Source organism: Schistocerca serialis, chromosome 3 (genome assembly GCF_023864345.2).
Source record: "Schistocerca serialis cubense isolate TAMUIC-IGC-003099 chromosome 3, iqSchSeri2.2, whole genome shotgun sequence".
Taxonomy (NCBI): Eukaryota; Metazoa; Arthropoda; class Insecta; order Orthoptera; family Acrididae; genus Schistocerca; species Schistocerca serialis.
In genome coordinates this window covers 844,974,079-844,990,847 of record NC_064640.1, presented here as the reverse complement: position 1 = coordinate 844,990,847, position 16,769 = coordinate 844,974,079, and the positions used below count along the sequence as shown (strand labels likewise).

The 16,769-nt window shown below is 41.2% G+C and overlaps 1 protein-coding gene across 1 annotated transcript in view; it reads left to right on the top strand.

Moving 5' to 3' along the window:
* The window catches only part of LOC126470946 (WD repeat, SAM and U-box domain-containing protein 1-like), a 222,488-nt gene that overhangs the window by 81,784 nt on the left and 123,935 nt on the right, over positions 1–16,769 (top strand). Inside the window, exons 7-8 of the mRNA XM_050098996.1 lie at positions 953–1,043; positions 9,498–9,610. Of these exons, the coding sequence (XP_049954953.1) occupies positions 953–1,043; positions 9,498–9,610 (204 nt within the window). The remainder of the gene's footprint in view (positions 1–952; positions 1,044–9,497; positions 9,611–16,769) is intronic.

Sequence of the window (16,769 nt, the reverse complement as noted above, 5' to 3'; positions counted from 1 at the left end):
TTTAACGGGATAGGGCTTGTCCCCACACTGTACATGTCTCAGTCTACTGTCTGCATGATGTTGAGGTACTCCTGCAACCACCAAACTCCCCTTATATGTCCCTGTTAGAAAATGTGTGGGATTAGCTCAGTTGTGTTCTGGTACCAGTATCCAGGGTATTGAGGACCATCTACAACAGTTGTGGGCAATCCTGCCTCTGGAGAGGATCCAAAAGCTTTATGACATCCTTCCTGACCCAATCAGTGCATGCACCCAGGGCAAACAGGGTGCAATATAATACTGATAAGTGGGCTCTTACTGCCAAGTTCAAATTTGACTCGATGTTGTAATCGCTGAAATAACGTAACATACTCTCTCAACTTGTGAAGTTCCATTCTTTTCCTCCTCCCCTTCGTGGTGCTCAACCTTTTCTATCAGGCATTGTAATATACAGTGACAGTCATAAGGAGAATGACACTTTTTTGACTTCACACAGTTTTCAAAAAGTTGTTTACAGTGTTATTTAAATGAAATAATGAATTAATTGCAGAGGCCATTCTTTATAGACTTACCTGACAAGTGAGCTCATAGAAACATATTGGCTCAGTGCAAACTTCTCTTATGAAGATTTCCTGAATAGAGGAAAAAACATTTTTCTGTTGTAATACTATCTGTAAGCTACTGCATGCAATTGCACAAAATTATATACTGCAGTTATTAATATAGTATTAATGTAATATTTATTTTTATTTTTTATTTATTTTCTGTTTTATAACAGCAGTTTATAACAGTCTAATTAAAATAAATTTAAAGTCTGGCATTAATCAGGCACCATTTTGTGTTAAGTTTGTAGTAGGAACTCACAGATTGGTTGTAATGAGAGAGTAGCAGCCATGTAGTATGTTGCATTTATTGCGCTGTATTGTGTGAAGATGATAATTATTTTTTTTCTTTTCTTTCTTTTCTTGTGCAGTTGAAGGGGTCCTGCCTGAGTGTTTTGGATGGGCACTTGCGTTATGTAACATCCTGTGCATTTTCTCGTGATGGATCATTGCTGGCATCAGGTTTGTGTGTACTGAAATATGTTACATAACTTACAAGTGGTTTCTCATCATTCATATTACATGGAACTGACATTTCTTCTCTTCTAGTTTCTGTGTAGGAAGTGATAAAACTCTGAAACATAAAGATACATAACCTATTAGAACAATTGAAAACTCCAAAGAAAATGAGAACTGACATGAGTGAAAAGAGTTAATTAAGAAAATATAGTGTCTTTGATCTTAAAAGTTACCGAAGATCAAGGAAAACAGAAGATTCATCAAAAAGTAATAAAATAGAACAGAAGTCACTGACTAAAAGTAATTTTGTTTGAATGTAGAAGGATAACTTACGAACATTTCCTGTATTTTGTGATACGCATCGTCTGACCAATATACGACTTGCCACATTGACACGGAATCTGGTACACGCCGGCCTTCCTCAAACCGAGGTCATCTTTGGCACTCCCCACCAGTGCACGAGTTTTATTTGGAGGACAAAACACAGTTCCGACCCGGTGTTTCTTCAGAATGGGTACTCAGAGTGGCAGATTCAACGTGCTCTCTGCCCAACCACTGCAGCACAACCTGTTGAGATAGATGAAGTCACGAGGGAGGAGGTAGGCACTGCATTTATTCCATACACAGGCGCACTCTCGGGGAAAATTGCCCGCATTCTGAAGAAACACCGGGTCGGAACTGTGTCTTGTCCTCCAAATAAAACTCGTGCACTGGTGGGGAGTGCCAAAGATGACCTCGGTTTGAGGAAGACCGGCGTGTACCAGATTCCATGTCAATGTGGCAAGTCGTATATTGGTCAGACGATAAGTACCGTCGAGGATCAATGCCGTGAACACCAGAGGCACACTCGACTGATGTATCCGAGCAAGTCAGCGGTTGCTGAACATTGTTTGTCGGAAAATCACGCCATGGAGTATGACCGCACGAGGATTCTGGTACAGACGTCGAGATACTGGGACAGCGTTGTTAGAGAGGCCATCGAAATTCGCACCAATGACGACCTCATAAACCGTGACTGTGGCTATAATCTTAGCAAGGCTTGGGAACCAGCGATTGGGTTAATCAAGAGTAAATCAAGCAAACGTATAGTTGTGACGACCACGGCGGACAGAACCATCACACCGACATCATCTCAGACGCCGTCACAATCTGTTCCACCGCGCGACCGTGGCACGGGGCGCGGACGGCGGAGGGAGCGCGCCGCTGGCGGAGGGTATTTAAATCTGCCGCCGCCGCGACCGAACCCAGTTCCCTCTGAGCAGCCATAGCGTACGGATCTCCGTGCCGGCATGTTCACAGGAGCTCAGTCCGTCAGTTCACCTGATGATGGCGACATGTATGATCGCTGAAATATTGTGCCCGTTGGGCACTATAGACCTGCAGCACACCCGTGGATATTTTGATTAAGATTCAATATGTCTCATCAGTGCCCAATGGCATAATAGCAGCACATGAGTGGGTGCAAATGGAGCAGTATGATCTGTCTTCAGGGGATAGGTGGGTCACGGGCAATGGCTAATGAAGGTTGAAGCCAGGAGGATTATGGGAATGGAGGATTTATTGCAGTTACAGTTCCGATCCGTGCAATTCAGAAAAGCTGGTGGTTGTGGGAAGGATCCAGATGGCACAGGCTGTGAACCAGTCATTGAAATGAAGAGCCTCATGTTCGACAGAATGCTCAGGAACTGGGTGGTTCAGCTGTTTCTTGGCCACAGTTTGTTAGAGGCCCTTCACGCAGACAGATAGCTTGTTGTTTGTCATGACCATGCAGAACACAGCACAGTGGTTGCAGTTCAGCTTGTAGATCCTGGTATTGCAGGTAGATGGGATAGATGATGATTGTGACTGGACTGGAGTAGGTGGTGGGGGGAGGATGTATGTGACAGGTCTTGCATCTAGGTCTATTACAGGGATATGCTCCGTGAGCAAAGGGGTTAGGAGCGGGGGTTGTATACGGATGGATGAGGATATTGTGTAGGTTCGGTGGGTGGTGGAATACCACTGTGGTAGGGGTGGGAAAGATAGTGGGTAGGACATTCCTCATTTCAGGATATGATGAGAGGTAGTTGAAACCCTGGCAGAGAATGTGATTCAATTGCTCCAGTCCTGGGTGGTACTGAGTTATGAGGGGAATACTTCTCCATGGCCAGACAGTGGGACTTTGGTAGGTGGTGAGTGACTGGAGAGGTAAGCTGCGGGAGATCTGTTTTTGTACAAGGTGGGGAGGTTAATTGCAGTCTGTGAAAGCCTCAATGAGACCCTTGGTATATTTTGAGAGGGACTGCTCATCACTACAGATGTGATGACCATGGGTGGCTAGGCTGTATGGAAGGGACTTCTTTGTATGGAATGGGTGACAGCTGTCGAAGTGGAAGTATTGCTGGTGATTGGTTGGTTTGATTTCGGTGGAGGTACTTATATAGCCATCTTTGAGGTGGAGGTCAACATTAACGAAGGTAGCTTGCTGGGTGGATGTGGTACAGGTGAAGCAAAAGGGGGAGAAGGTGTTGAAGTTCTGAAGGAATGTGGATAGGGTTTCCTCACCCTTGATCCAGATCACAAAGATGTCATCAGTGAATCTCAACCAGCTGTGGGGATTGGGATTCTGGGTGATTATAAAGGGTAAAGGGTTCCTCCAGATGGTTCATGAATAGGTTGGCATAGGGTGGCACCTTGCGGGTGCCCATTGTCGTACCCTAGATTTGTTTGCAGGTGATGCCTTCAAAGGAGAAGTAATTATGGATATGGATGTAGTTGGTCATGGTGACTAGGAAGGAGGTTGTAGGTTTGGAACCTGTCAGGCATTGGGAAAGGTAGTGTTCAATAGCAGCAAGGCCATGAACACTAGGGAAGATGGCATCAATAGTGACGAGCAGTGTTAAATGAAGAGGAAGTGTTGAGGGTTGGTGACTGAAAAGGTTGGTATCTGTTGTTTAGGAGGGTGGGTTATTGGTATTAGGCTGAAGGTGTTTGTCTACTAGAGCAGAGCTTCTCTCAGTGGGGGCACAGTAACCACCCACAATGGTGTCTCTTTGGTGGTTGGGTTTACGGAGTTTAGTTAGCATGTAAAAGGTAGGAGTGCAGGTAGTGGTAGGGGTGAGTAGAAAGATGGACTCCTGGAAAAGGTTCTGGGATGGGTCTAAGGACTTGAGGAGAGACTGGAGGTCCTGCTGGATTTCTGGAATGGGCTCACTATGGCAGAGTTTGTAGGTGGGTGAATCTGATAGCTGGTGGAGTCCTTTTGCCAGGTAATCCATGCGATCAAAACAGTGGTTGAGCCTTTGTCAGCAGGTAGGATTATAAGGTAGGGATCAGTTTTTAGATGGTGGATTGCCGTTCTTTCTGCGGATGTAAGCTAGCTTCCACATTGAGTGATTTGAGGAATGATGGTGAGCCAAGGTTTGAGGTTAAGAAAATCTGTGATTTGAGGGCAGTGGGTGTGTATCATGGTTGGATGGAGGAGTGAATTGAGTCAGACAGGGTTCAACATTGGTCTTTGGTTGAGCCCGAGTGGTAGGGTTGGTGACGAGAAAGTGTTTCCACTTAAGGACCAGAGAGGAAGAGAAGGTCTTTAACAATTACTGCATGATTCAATTTGGGAGCGGGACAAAAGATGAGGCCTTTTGAAAGGACTGATGCTTCTGTAGAGCTAAGGCTTTTGGAGGAAAAATTCATGGCTTTTTTTTGGATCTGTTTAGGCTCAGGATTTTGTATGGTGGCGGGAGTGAGTGTGTCTAATTCCGATGAAGGCCATTTTGGCCAAAAGCTTACTTGTGTGACAGTATTTCTGTTGTACTTATCTCCGACACAGCATCCCCACTGTATAGTGAGTAGCAATTTATCCTTCTCATAATATTGTAAAAAAATGAAATTAGATTGCTAAACACCAAAGAAAATCAGAAACAAAGAAAACTGATTTCAAAATAAACATAAAAAAATCACAAACAAAGAGAAATGATTGCAAACAAAGGAAAAAGTTCGCTGGATGAAAAGATAGATAAACAGAGAGAAAATGTCATTGAGTGAAGAGAAAGAGCATTGAACACAGAAAAGAGACTGCCAAATGACAAAAAACAATTACAGATAACACATGGACAAAACAAAAATTATATTATCAGGAAAGATGACTAATTGTATAAAAAGGAAAATTCACTCCAGGGAAGAGTGAAACAGAATGGCTGACCACTATTTGCCTTTAAAGGATGAAATTCAAAATACTGCCAATAAACACGTTTAAATGTGGAAAAAATTATTATTTACCTTTGGGAGATGACATTTGATAAACACATTTAAATGTGGAAATTAGCTATACCCAGTCTTTTGTGCTGTTAGTTCCTCCTTCAGGAGGACAGGAGGATAAGTTGGGAAAGGTTGGAAAGAAAGGATGAATCACTGAGACCCATGTCATGAGGATGAGAGGACAAAGATCAAAGATTTGGAAACATAGAGTTGGATGTGGAAGGTAGTAGTTTTGCTAACACTGTGACCGCTTCAACCCAGAGATAATAGAATAACATATTGAGAAGAAACATAGATTAAGAAGAACAGAAATGTAATGCAGCTATCAACAGTACTAGGAATTTCACCCTTTGAAGGTAAATGCCATCCAACCATACTGCCTCCTCATAATTTCATAACTTTCTCAAGTGAATTTCCTTTTTGATGCATTATTGTGAACCATTTTCCATGTGGCAAACCAAAGATTCTGTTGTTGCTAGGACCAGAAGTGTCACCAAGCTCGCGCATTAAAAGGAGGCATTAGGTGTGTGAACAGAGGAAAAGTGAGAGTAAAAGAAGATAGTTTTATGGAGGATGTCGTTTCTGAATGTGCTATTGGACCCAGGCACAGAACTATGGAGGGTTTTGAGTGCTGGTTAAGCTGCAGTGACAATACCAAAGAGGACCAGAGGACTGAAAAAGGAAAGAACATGTTTGTACAGTAAGATGCAGAACATATATGGACAATTAATCAGTAAGAACTTTGTTGATAAGTGCAGAAAAGCTGTCAGTATGCAAAGGCAAAATTCAAACAGAAACAAAGCAACAGTAATTAAGGAAATGAATACTACCACTAATAAAAAATGAAAGTTTTTTAATATAAAGAAAAAGAGAAATTCATCACTGAATAAATAGAAAGAGAATGAGATAGAATTAAACACAGATGCGAGAGCACTAAACTGAGAATAGATGTTGCTCAACAAAGGAAAGAGAATATTAACATGGAAATTAGATTACAAAGAAGGCAGATAGCTAAAAAACAAGATATCACCAAACAGATGAAAATGACCTCAAAATTTATAAAAAAAGAGGGTGGCTAAAGCGTCAACAATCACAGAAAGAGATTGGAAAAAATAAGGAGTAGAAAAGCTAAATTAACATATGGGTAATGACATACAGTGCAGTCAAAGGATGTAACAGAGACGTGTTGAGAGACAGCAAAAAGTCTGAAGATTGAGGACATTTTCAAATTTGAATTGGAGGTTATGTCATAAGTTTAGACAAGGTACATAGTGAACAAAGTAAGAACTTAAGAAGGAAACAGAACAATGGACAGCCATGAATTGCAGAAAAAAAACTGAAGATGGTGGGAATACAAATGTTAAATTAAACTAATGAAAGGTGCATTGACATGTATGTGACTTAATGTTGATTGAGAGATGCCAAGCTTTTCGAAACAGGTATGGATGTCATCAGCTTTACCTGCCCACTCAACTCCTATGTATTAAAAAGTGGTTATTCTGAATTTATGAACTGGAGTTTGATGACATTCCTGGTGTATTTCATTGTGTTAATTTTGTGTGAATTTAAGCCACAGGATATTGGCTAGAATTAGCCATTTTACAAAACGACTATGACAGGAAAATTGAGGAAATTCGAGCTCCTTCAGAGGCAGCAGTTACTCTTCTAGTACACCATTCATGACAAACAGGAAACGGAGGAACTAATAGCGGTACTCAAAGTACCTTCTGCCACACACTATAAAGTGGCTTGAGGAATATAAATGTAGATATAGGTGTTCCTTAAACCACAGTGCATGATTCTATGTTGCATAGGCAAGAGTTCCCCCAGTGGGGAAGATTTGATGTGTGTAAGATCGAGAATAATATTGACATAAGTCACAGCTTCCATCATTCTTTTTGTAACAAGCACAAACTCAATTGAGTGCTCCTGTGCCATGATACCATTGCTACTGGTGTGTTGATGCACTGCTTTGCACTTGTCAAGCTGGAAGGAAGCATTTCCTTACACAAATTATGACATGATGTAACAGGAATCATGATTCATTTCCATTCTTGTATGGTTATAACAAAATATTGCTACGTTCTCTTCAGTCATAATAAATAACCTACATCTAATACATACTCCGCAAGCCACCATGCAGTATATGGCCTAGGGTATGTTTTACCTCTAACAGCCATTTCCCTTTCTATTTCACTCGCAAATACAGCAAGGGAAAAAGACTGTCTATATGTCTCCATATGAGCCCTGACTTATCTTATGTCCGTGGTCCTTATGCAAATGTACATTGGTGGCTGTATGATTGTTATGCAGTCAGCTTCAAATCCTGGTTCTCTAAATTTTCTCAATAGTGTTCCTCAAAAAGAACATCACCTCCACTCCAGGGATTCCCTTTCAAGTTTGCAAAGTATCTCCATAATACTTGCTTGTTGATTGAACCTACCAGTAACAAATGTAGCGGTCTGCCTCGGAATTGCTTTGATGTTTCGTAAGCCTGACCTGGTGGGGATTGTAAACGCTCAAGCAGTACTCAGAAATGGGTCGCACTACTGTTCTCTATGTAATGTACTTTGCAGATGAATCACAGCTGTGTAACACTCTCCCAGTGAACCAATATCAGCATTCACCTTCCCCAGTACAAACCATACATGGTCATTCCATTTCATATTGCTTTGCAGCGTTATGCTTAGATCTTTAATTAACGTGGCTGTGTCAACTAGCACAGTACTAATACGATATTCAAACATTATGGGATTGTTTCTCCCACTCATCTGCATTGGCTTACATTTTTCTACATTTACAGCTAGCTATCATTCATCATGTCAACTAGAAATTTTTTCTTGAGACATCTTGTATCTTCCTACAGTGACTCAATTATGACATACTCCTGTACACCACAGCATCATCAGCAAACAGCCCCAGATTGCTGCTCACCCTTTCCACCATAATATTTATGCGTGTAGAAAATAATAGCAGTCATATTATAATTCCCTTGGGCACTCCCACTCACACTCTCTGGTAAACACTCACTGTCAAGGACAACATATTGGGTCATATTACTTAAGGGGTTTTCGAGCCACTCACATATTTGGGAACCTATCCCTTATGCTCTTACCTTCATCAACAGGCTGCAGTGGGGAACTGTGTCAAACTCTTTTTGTAAATCTAGCAGTATGGAATTTGCCTGTTGCCCTTCATCCATTGTTAGCAGGATATCGCGAAAAAGAGGGGCAAGCTGAGTTTCACATGAGTGATGCTTTCTAAATCTGTGCTGATTTGTTGGCAGAAGCTTTTCCACCCCAAGGAAATTTATTATACTTATACTTATACTTAAACTGAAAATATGTTCAAGAATTCTACAGCAAATTGATGTTAAGGATATTTGTCTGTAATTTTGTGGGTCAGTTATTTTACCCTCCTTATATACATGGGTGACTTTCGCTTTTTGAGTTGGCATGGCACATACAAGACTTATCTCCTGCAGATCCTGCCCTTAACTATGTGCTCTGAGACATATTCTTCCTCATCCAACATGTTTTCCTCAAAAGATGCATTATGATTGGCCATGATTTTGAACTCCATGTTTTGACTGATGCACATTGCCTTTCATATTTACTAACAATTTTAATCATTTACTACTTTTGATCAACACTATTGACAATGTCAGTTGAACATCTGATAATCCTCACCATTTTCATGATGATTATACCCACCTGATGCACTACGAGAATTTCTCGTAGTCAAATTCACTTTAATAAGAAGTTTTCTATTTTCTGTTTGTAGAACTAACCTTCTAAGCATCTAATGAAATGTCAGAAACGATAGAAAAGTATTAAGAGAGGTGACCAGTTTAATAATTTAATGAAACAAAGGTGTTTTGGGTATGTGAGATATTTTATTGAGCAAAATAATCAGGAGTCAAAGACAAGGAAGAGATAAGTATCAATGGTAAAGAAAGCATGGCGGAGTTGCTTAGTCTCTGAAAAAATATGAAACACAAAATTTGTGGTATTAGGACATTTTCTTATCTTGTTATTATGGAAACAGAAGAAACAGACCATGTAATTGATTTATCTTCTATTTTCTACATAGTTCTGATGACATTGTGCGTGTAGTACATAGCTTTTGTTGTGACATTCTTAGATGTTAGTTTCTACATGTAGATTTCGAAGCATAATTGCATCACTTATTTTGAATGTTTCTTGTTCTTAAAAATAGGTTCCAATGACAAGACCCTTGCAGTATGGGACCTGACGGGAAACCTGACCGTAGACTCAGAACTGACAAAACCGTGCTCTGCCCTACGTCACTATGCCAACAATAATACCGAGGTGAGTACAATGAATGGATTTGCACGAGTACTTTATCAGTGGGAAGAAATCCATTACAGCTCATTTCTATTTGCATTTGTATTCATGTGGTGCTCATTTTTGTCTTTTTGGATCTATAAATTCTTTTTTCGAGATCACTCAGATTCTTAGAACATTTTAGGTGATGGCATTGTTTTTAAAACAGTGTAAGGCTCCACAGGTGGTCTTGCTTGCCTCTGTTCTAGGACCAGTAGACGTTCTTGAGAGAAATCACATCAGACGGATGAATTTTTCAGAAATTTGTGAGAGATTGGAACAAATTAGGGATTGAAGTTTACTTTCTTACTACAGCTGAATCAGGCTGCAGTACTGAAACAATGTGGCCAGCCAGGACTATGTACCTGTGTATGTGGTTTTCAAATAGCCTGCAGATAGAGGTAGAGTGGTAGGGAAGTGTGGGTGGAATGAGGTCTGCATATGCATAGTGTCAGAGAGCGGCCAAACGATGTCTGAATTGCCAAACTGTGTTGCTGTGGACAACAGTCAGGTTCATTTGCCTGTGGTACATTGCATTACATGTTCAAATCTGTGAGGAGAATGATAAATTTTGAAACTGATGTCAATTAATCGCCTACATGAGAGAAATCTTAGTTCTCATCTTGACTACATTGTGTCTGCTGCTTCACTGCAATAGTCTGCATGACGTGTGAAGAAGAGAACAGCTAAGTGGTAATTTCAAGTACTGTGATGAATATTCACCAGTCAATTCGGTGATAGGGACACCAGACTGTGTTCAGAGTAAAGACACTCTATCTAAATTTTACCAGTGAATTGTTGAAGTATTATGATAACGATTGAAGCAGAAGGATCTATAATGCCCAAGTATTAATAACAAAGTTCCCAAATTTATCATCCTCTAGGAAAGTTCTCAGGCTCAAATTATTCTTTGAATCGATAGCTGGCTAAAACCCAGAGTAAAAAGCTCTGAGAAATTTAGCGAGTTGAGGAACATTTATCAGGACAGGTTAGATGCCATATGAGGGGGACTTTCCATTGCAATTGACAGAAATATCCTCTCTATAGAGGTTGAAATGGAGTGTGACAGTGAAGTCATCTCGTCCCATTTAACAGATCTAGATAAAACCAAGTTAATTGTTGGATGCTTTTACCAGCCACCCAATTGAACTTTGACAGTTCTAAAATCATTCAAAGAAAGTCTACAGTTGGTAGCATGTAGTTATCCAGATCACGCGATACTAGTTGGAGGCGACTTTAATGTTCTGAGTATAGACAGAGATGTCTGTGGATTCATTGCAGTTGGTGCAGACACACAGTCTTGTGAAGGGCTTTTGTACACAGTTTTTGGAAAACTGTCTTGAGCAGCCAGTTCGCAAGTCCACGTGCAATGGAAATATCTTAGACCTCGCAGCTACAAGCAGGCCAGACCTTATCAGTGGCGTCAATATGGAGATGGGCATTAGTGATCATGGTGCCATCATAATAATTGTTGTTATGAAAGTTAATAAATCAGTCAAGAAGGCTATGAAAGTGTTTCTGCTAGAAATAGCAGATAAGCAGTTGTGAGCATCTCGCTTAGCAGTGAACTGCAGTCATTTAATTCCAGTATGATGGCCATAGAGGAATTATGGGCGATTTTTAAACAGTGTACGAAGGGATTAATAAAATATTCTCAGCTTTCAAGCTGCATCAAGTTGTTAACTACCCATGAACTTTCGGCAGAGATCTCCTCTGCCACTGTCAAGTAATTGACTGTCGTTTTAATGCTGCTGCTGCATGTAGGTAGCTGTGCCACTGTCGATGAAGTCATTGGTGCCCAGTCTCGCAGAACCTGCCTCAACTCACCAATCACAGGTTCCCCGGCCATACTCAGCTGCAGTCTACTGTCGTTATTGAGAGTGTTGTCCAATATTTTGACCTCTGTTGCTTCTTTTATTACGCTATCCCAAAAGCTGTGGCCTATTCAGTAATAGAGGTATTGTCAAATGCAATTCAGTGTCCATTTTCCAGTGCATGCTCCACTAAAGCTGATTTTTTGAGATAGCGTAGGCGGAAGCAACTTTCATGTTCTATGTGACACTGCATGTAGGTAGCTGTGCCACTGTCGATGAAGTCATTGGTGCCCAGTCTCGCAGAACCTGCCTCAACTCACCAATCACAGGTTCCCCGGCCATACTCAGCTGCAGTCTACTGTCGTTATTGAGAGTGTTGTCCAATATTTTGACCTCTGTTGCTTCTTTTATTACGCTATCCCAAAAGCTGTGGCCTATTCAGTAATAGAGGTATTGTCAAATGCAATTCAGTGTCCATTTTCCAGTGCATGCTCCACTAAAGCTGATTTTTTGAGATAGCGTAGGCGGAAGCAACTTTCATGTTCTATGTGACACTTTTCAGTAGTGCAGACAGTCTGACTGACATAAAACTGCCCACACCCCTACAGTATTTTGTATATTCCAGGAGTTCTGAGGTCTACATTGTCTTTCACAGGTTTCATTAGTTGCCGGATCATTTCTGGGGGCCTGAAGACACTGGCAATTTTATGTTTCTTCAGGAGCTGACTAATCTTCCCTGTTATTGAGCCACAAAATGATAAAAACACAATCTTCTTTGCGTCTTCTTCAGAGACCTTCTACCTTCTGCTATTGCGTCTTAGATGAAACTGCTTGCAAAATTTGTCTGTTGTTGTAACTATTTTCCTCGAAAACTCTAAGTAATTAGCTCAGATCCGTCAGCAGGTTTTTGGTGTGTGTGACAGTTTCAGCTCAATGTGCCAAAGTCCTCAGAACAGACCGTTTCTGTGCTGGGTGGAGGTAACTAGTGGCATACAGGTGCCCAGTGCGTGAGTGGGCTTGCAGTAAATGCTGTGACTGAGACACCCATTGGGTTCACAACAGGTGGGGATGTCCAGGAACGGCAAGGAACCACCCTTCTCTACTTTAATCATGAACTTTATGTAGTCATGGTGGGTGTTGTTGATGTGTTCCAGGAATTCTTCCAGCTTTTCATGTCTGCGAGGCTATGTGATGAAGTTATAGTCAATTTAGCAATAAAAATAACTAGAATTTGCAGATGATGTCCTCAAAATGCTCCATAAAGAGATTGACTACAACTGGAGCTAATGGGCTCCCCATTGCAATGCTGTCCATCTGGTTGAAATATTCTCCTCCATGTAAAAAATATGATGCTGTCAGGATATGTTCAAATAAATCTATGACGATGTTGTCAAATACCTGGGACAGCAAGTCCATGGTGTCTGTGATGGGTAGACATGTGAATAGAGAAACCACATCAAAACTGATCATAATATCCCTTTCACCAAGGTGTAGATGTTTAATTCAGTCGATGAAGTCCACCATATTCTTTATATGGTGCACACAATGTCCAGCATGCATTGAGAGGAGGTTGGCCAAATGCTTTGCAAATATATTGGTTGGCGACCCAGTGGTGCTCTTGGGGATCTGATGGTGCTTACTATAGGCCTTAAAAGTATATCCTTCTTGTATACCTTTGGCAGATGTAGAACTTGGGTGGTCTGGGTGCCTGAGGGGGGTTGTTTTAGTGACACACTCTTCCAGCAATGACTGATAGATAAGTCTTCCTCACTATTCTGGATGTTGGGTCCTGATGCAATTTTTCATATGTATCTTCCTTGAGCACCCATCAGATTTTTGTATCATAGTCGTCTCGTTCCATTAGGATGGCAGCACTGCCTTTGTCAGCTGGCATGACAAATGTGAGTGAGAGGATCATTGTGGAGAGCATGGAGGCTGTTGTGTTCAGCTCTAGTCATGTTTGGTGCATGCAGTTTGCATTTTAAAAGAATTCAGCCCGTTTCTCTTTCTCTACGAACTTCTCCTGCAATTTCACTGGGTCCTAATGGAACAAGCCGACTATGATGTGAAAATTCGACAGATGCTGAAGGAAGATGGTGCAAAAAACTGCTTCAGGACCCAACCCCCAGAATGGTGGAGAAGACTTCTCAAACAGTCGCCGCTTGTAGTGAGTGTCATTAATAACCACCTTCCTCATGCACCCAGACCACCCATGTCCTACATCTGCCAAAGGTGTATAAGGATATTCCTTTAAGGCATATAGTGAGCCCCATCTGATTGCTAATCCATTGACTTGAAAAGCATTTGGCCAGTCCCCTCTTGACACACGATGGCTATTGTGCACACCATACAAAGAATACAGTGGACTTCATTGTTTGAATTAAACATCTATGCCTTGGTGAAGGGGATATTATGATTAGTTTTGATATGATTTCCCTATTCACGTTTGTGCTCATCGCAGACTCTATGGACTCGCTGTCCTGGCTCTTCAACAACATCATCATGGATTTATTTAAACATACCCTGATGTTATCATATGTTTTAAATGGTGGTGCATATTTCAACCAGATGGACGCATCACTATGGGAAGCTGGCATCTGCAAAACTTAGTTGTTTTTATTGCTACATTGCCAATTTCTTTGTCATGTGGCCTCATGGACATGAAAAGCTAGAGGAGTTCCTGGAACACATCAACAACATCCACAACCACATAAAGTTCTCACTGGAAGTATGGAAGGATGGTACCCTGCTGTTTCTGGAAGTCCTTGTCTGTCGTAAACCCAACGGGTATCTCAGTCACAGAGTTTACCACAAGCCCACCCACACCCACACACACACACACACACACACACACACACACACACTAGTATCTGCTTGTCACCAACTACCACCACCCCAGCACATGCACCGTCTGTTCTGAGGCCCTTGGTACACTGAGCTGAAACCATCTCAGTGCCGAAATCCTGCCGAGGGATCTGAGCTACTTACATAGAGTTTTCAAGGAAAATGGTTACAGCAACAGAAAAATGTCACAAGCAGTTTCATCTAAGCCACAATAGCAGAAGATCTGTGATGGAGATGTAAAAAAAGATTGCATTTTTATCATTTTGTGGCTCAATAACAGGGAACATTAGCCGACCCCTGAAGAAACATAAACTCGGCACAGTCTTCATGCTCTCAAGAAAGATCTGGCAACTAATGAAACCTGTGAAAGATGATGTATACCTCAGAACACCTGGAATATACAAAATACTGTGTGGGTGTGGGCAGTCTGATATCAGTCAGACTGTCAGTACTATTGAACAGCGCCAGATAGAACATGAAAGTTGTTTCCATCTATGCTATCCCCCCCCCCCCCCCAAAAAAAAATCAGATGTGGTGGAGTATGCACTGGACATGGACACTGAAGTACACCCTGGGATCCTGTGATTGGTGAGTTGAAGCGAGTTCTGCAATCGCACATCCAAAACATTGCTGTATCTAGTGTATGACTGGGCACCTGTGACGACATTAGCTGTGGTGCAGCTATGTAAGCATGGCAGCAGCATTCGTATGACTGTCAAGCTCTTTACAATCCCAGAGGAGATCTCTGCCAAAAGCTCGTGGGTAGTTAACCACTTGATGTGACTTGAAACTGAGAATATTTTATTAATGTTTAAACAGATATATGCCTAGTAAGTGGATTAAGGATGGAAAAGGCCCATAGTGGTTTACCAATGAAATTTGGTAAATGCTGAGGAAACTAAGGCTGTTGCACCACCAGTTCAAAGGAGACTGCATAAATGATGACTGGAAAAGGTTAGTAGAGTTCATGTGTCTGTGAAAAGATCTATCAGCAAAGCATATAGCAACTACCATCATCATAGCTTAACAGAAGATCTGGCCAAGAACTCAAGAAAATTCTTGTCGTATGTAAATTCACTAAGTGGGTCTAAGGCTTTCATCCAGTCAGTCATTGAACTGTCTGTGTAGCAGTTGAAGATGACAAAACAGTAGCAGAAGTTTTAAATTCTGCTTTTAAGAAATCGTTGTAGCAGGAGAATTGTTCAATCATACCACTGTTTGACAATCCTACGGAGTCCCAAATGAATAGCATCACGGGTATAGAGAATCATGTAAAAGAGTTTAACAGAAATAAGTCACCAGAGAATTCTAACTCAGTTGTACAAAGTGTACTCTACGGCATCATCTCTCATCCAGTGCAAAGTCCCAAGTGACTGGAAAAAAGTGCAGATGACTCACGTATGTAAGAAGGGTAAATGAATGGACCTGCAAAATTAGAGGCCAATACCCTTGACATCAGTTTGCTGCAGAATTCTTGAACATATTCTGAGTTCGAATATAATAAATTTGCTAGAGACCTAAAAGCTTTATGTCCAAGAATGAACACGGTTTTAGAAGGTATAGCTCGTGTAAAACTCAGCTTGCCCTTTTCTCACATGATATACTGTGAACTATAGATGAAGGGCAACATGGAGATTCCATATTTCTAGATTTTCGAAAAGCATTTGACTCGGTACCGTACTGCAGACTGTTAATGAAGGTACAAACATACAGATTAGGCTGAAAGACTTCTGAGGTAATAGAACTCAGTATGTTGCCCACAATGGTAAGTGTTCAGCAGAGAAAAGGGTATTATCAAGATGCCCCAGGTAAGTGTGATACGACTGCTATTATTTTGTTTATACATGAATGATTTGGCAGACAGGGTGGGCAGCGATCTGTGGTTGTTTGATTATGGTGCTGTGGCGTACTGGAAGGTGTCAAATATCTGTGACTACAGGATGATACAACATGATTTAGACAAAATTTCTAGTTGGTGTGATGAATAGCGGACAGCTCTAAATATAGAAAAATGTAAGTCAATGTGGATGAATAGGAAAAACAAACCTGTAATGTTTGGATACAGCATAAGTAATGTCCTGCTTGACACCGTAACATCATTTAAATATCTGGGTATAATGTTGCAAATAGATATGAAATGGAACAAGCATGTGAGAGTTATGGTAAGGAAGGCAAATGGTCGACTGCTGTTTTAGTGGGAGAATTTTAGGAAAGTGTGGATCATTTGTGTAAAGGTGGCCACATATAGGACACTAATACCAACTGTTCTTAGTACTGCTCGAGTGTTTGGGATCTGCACCAAGTCTAACCCAAAGACATCAAACCATTTCAGAGCTGGGCTGCTAGATTTGTTACCAGTAGGTTCAAACAACTTGCAAGTTTGTGGAGATACTTCAGGAAATCAAATGGGAATCACTGGCAGTGGAACAGGAAAAGAAAAAACTAGTGATGGTGTAGGGTACCCTACACCAAGCACCGTACAATGG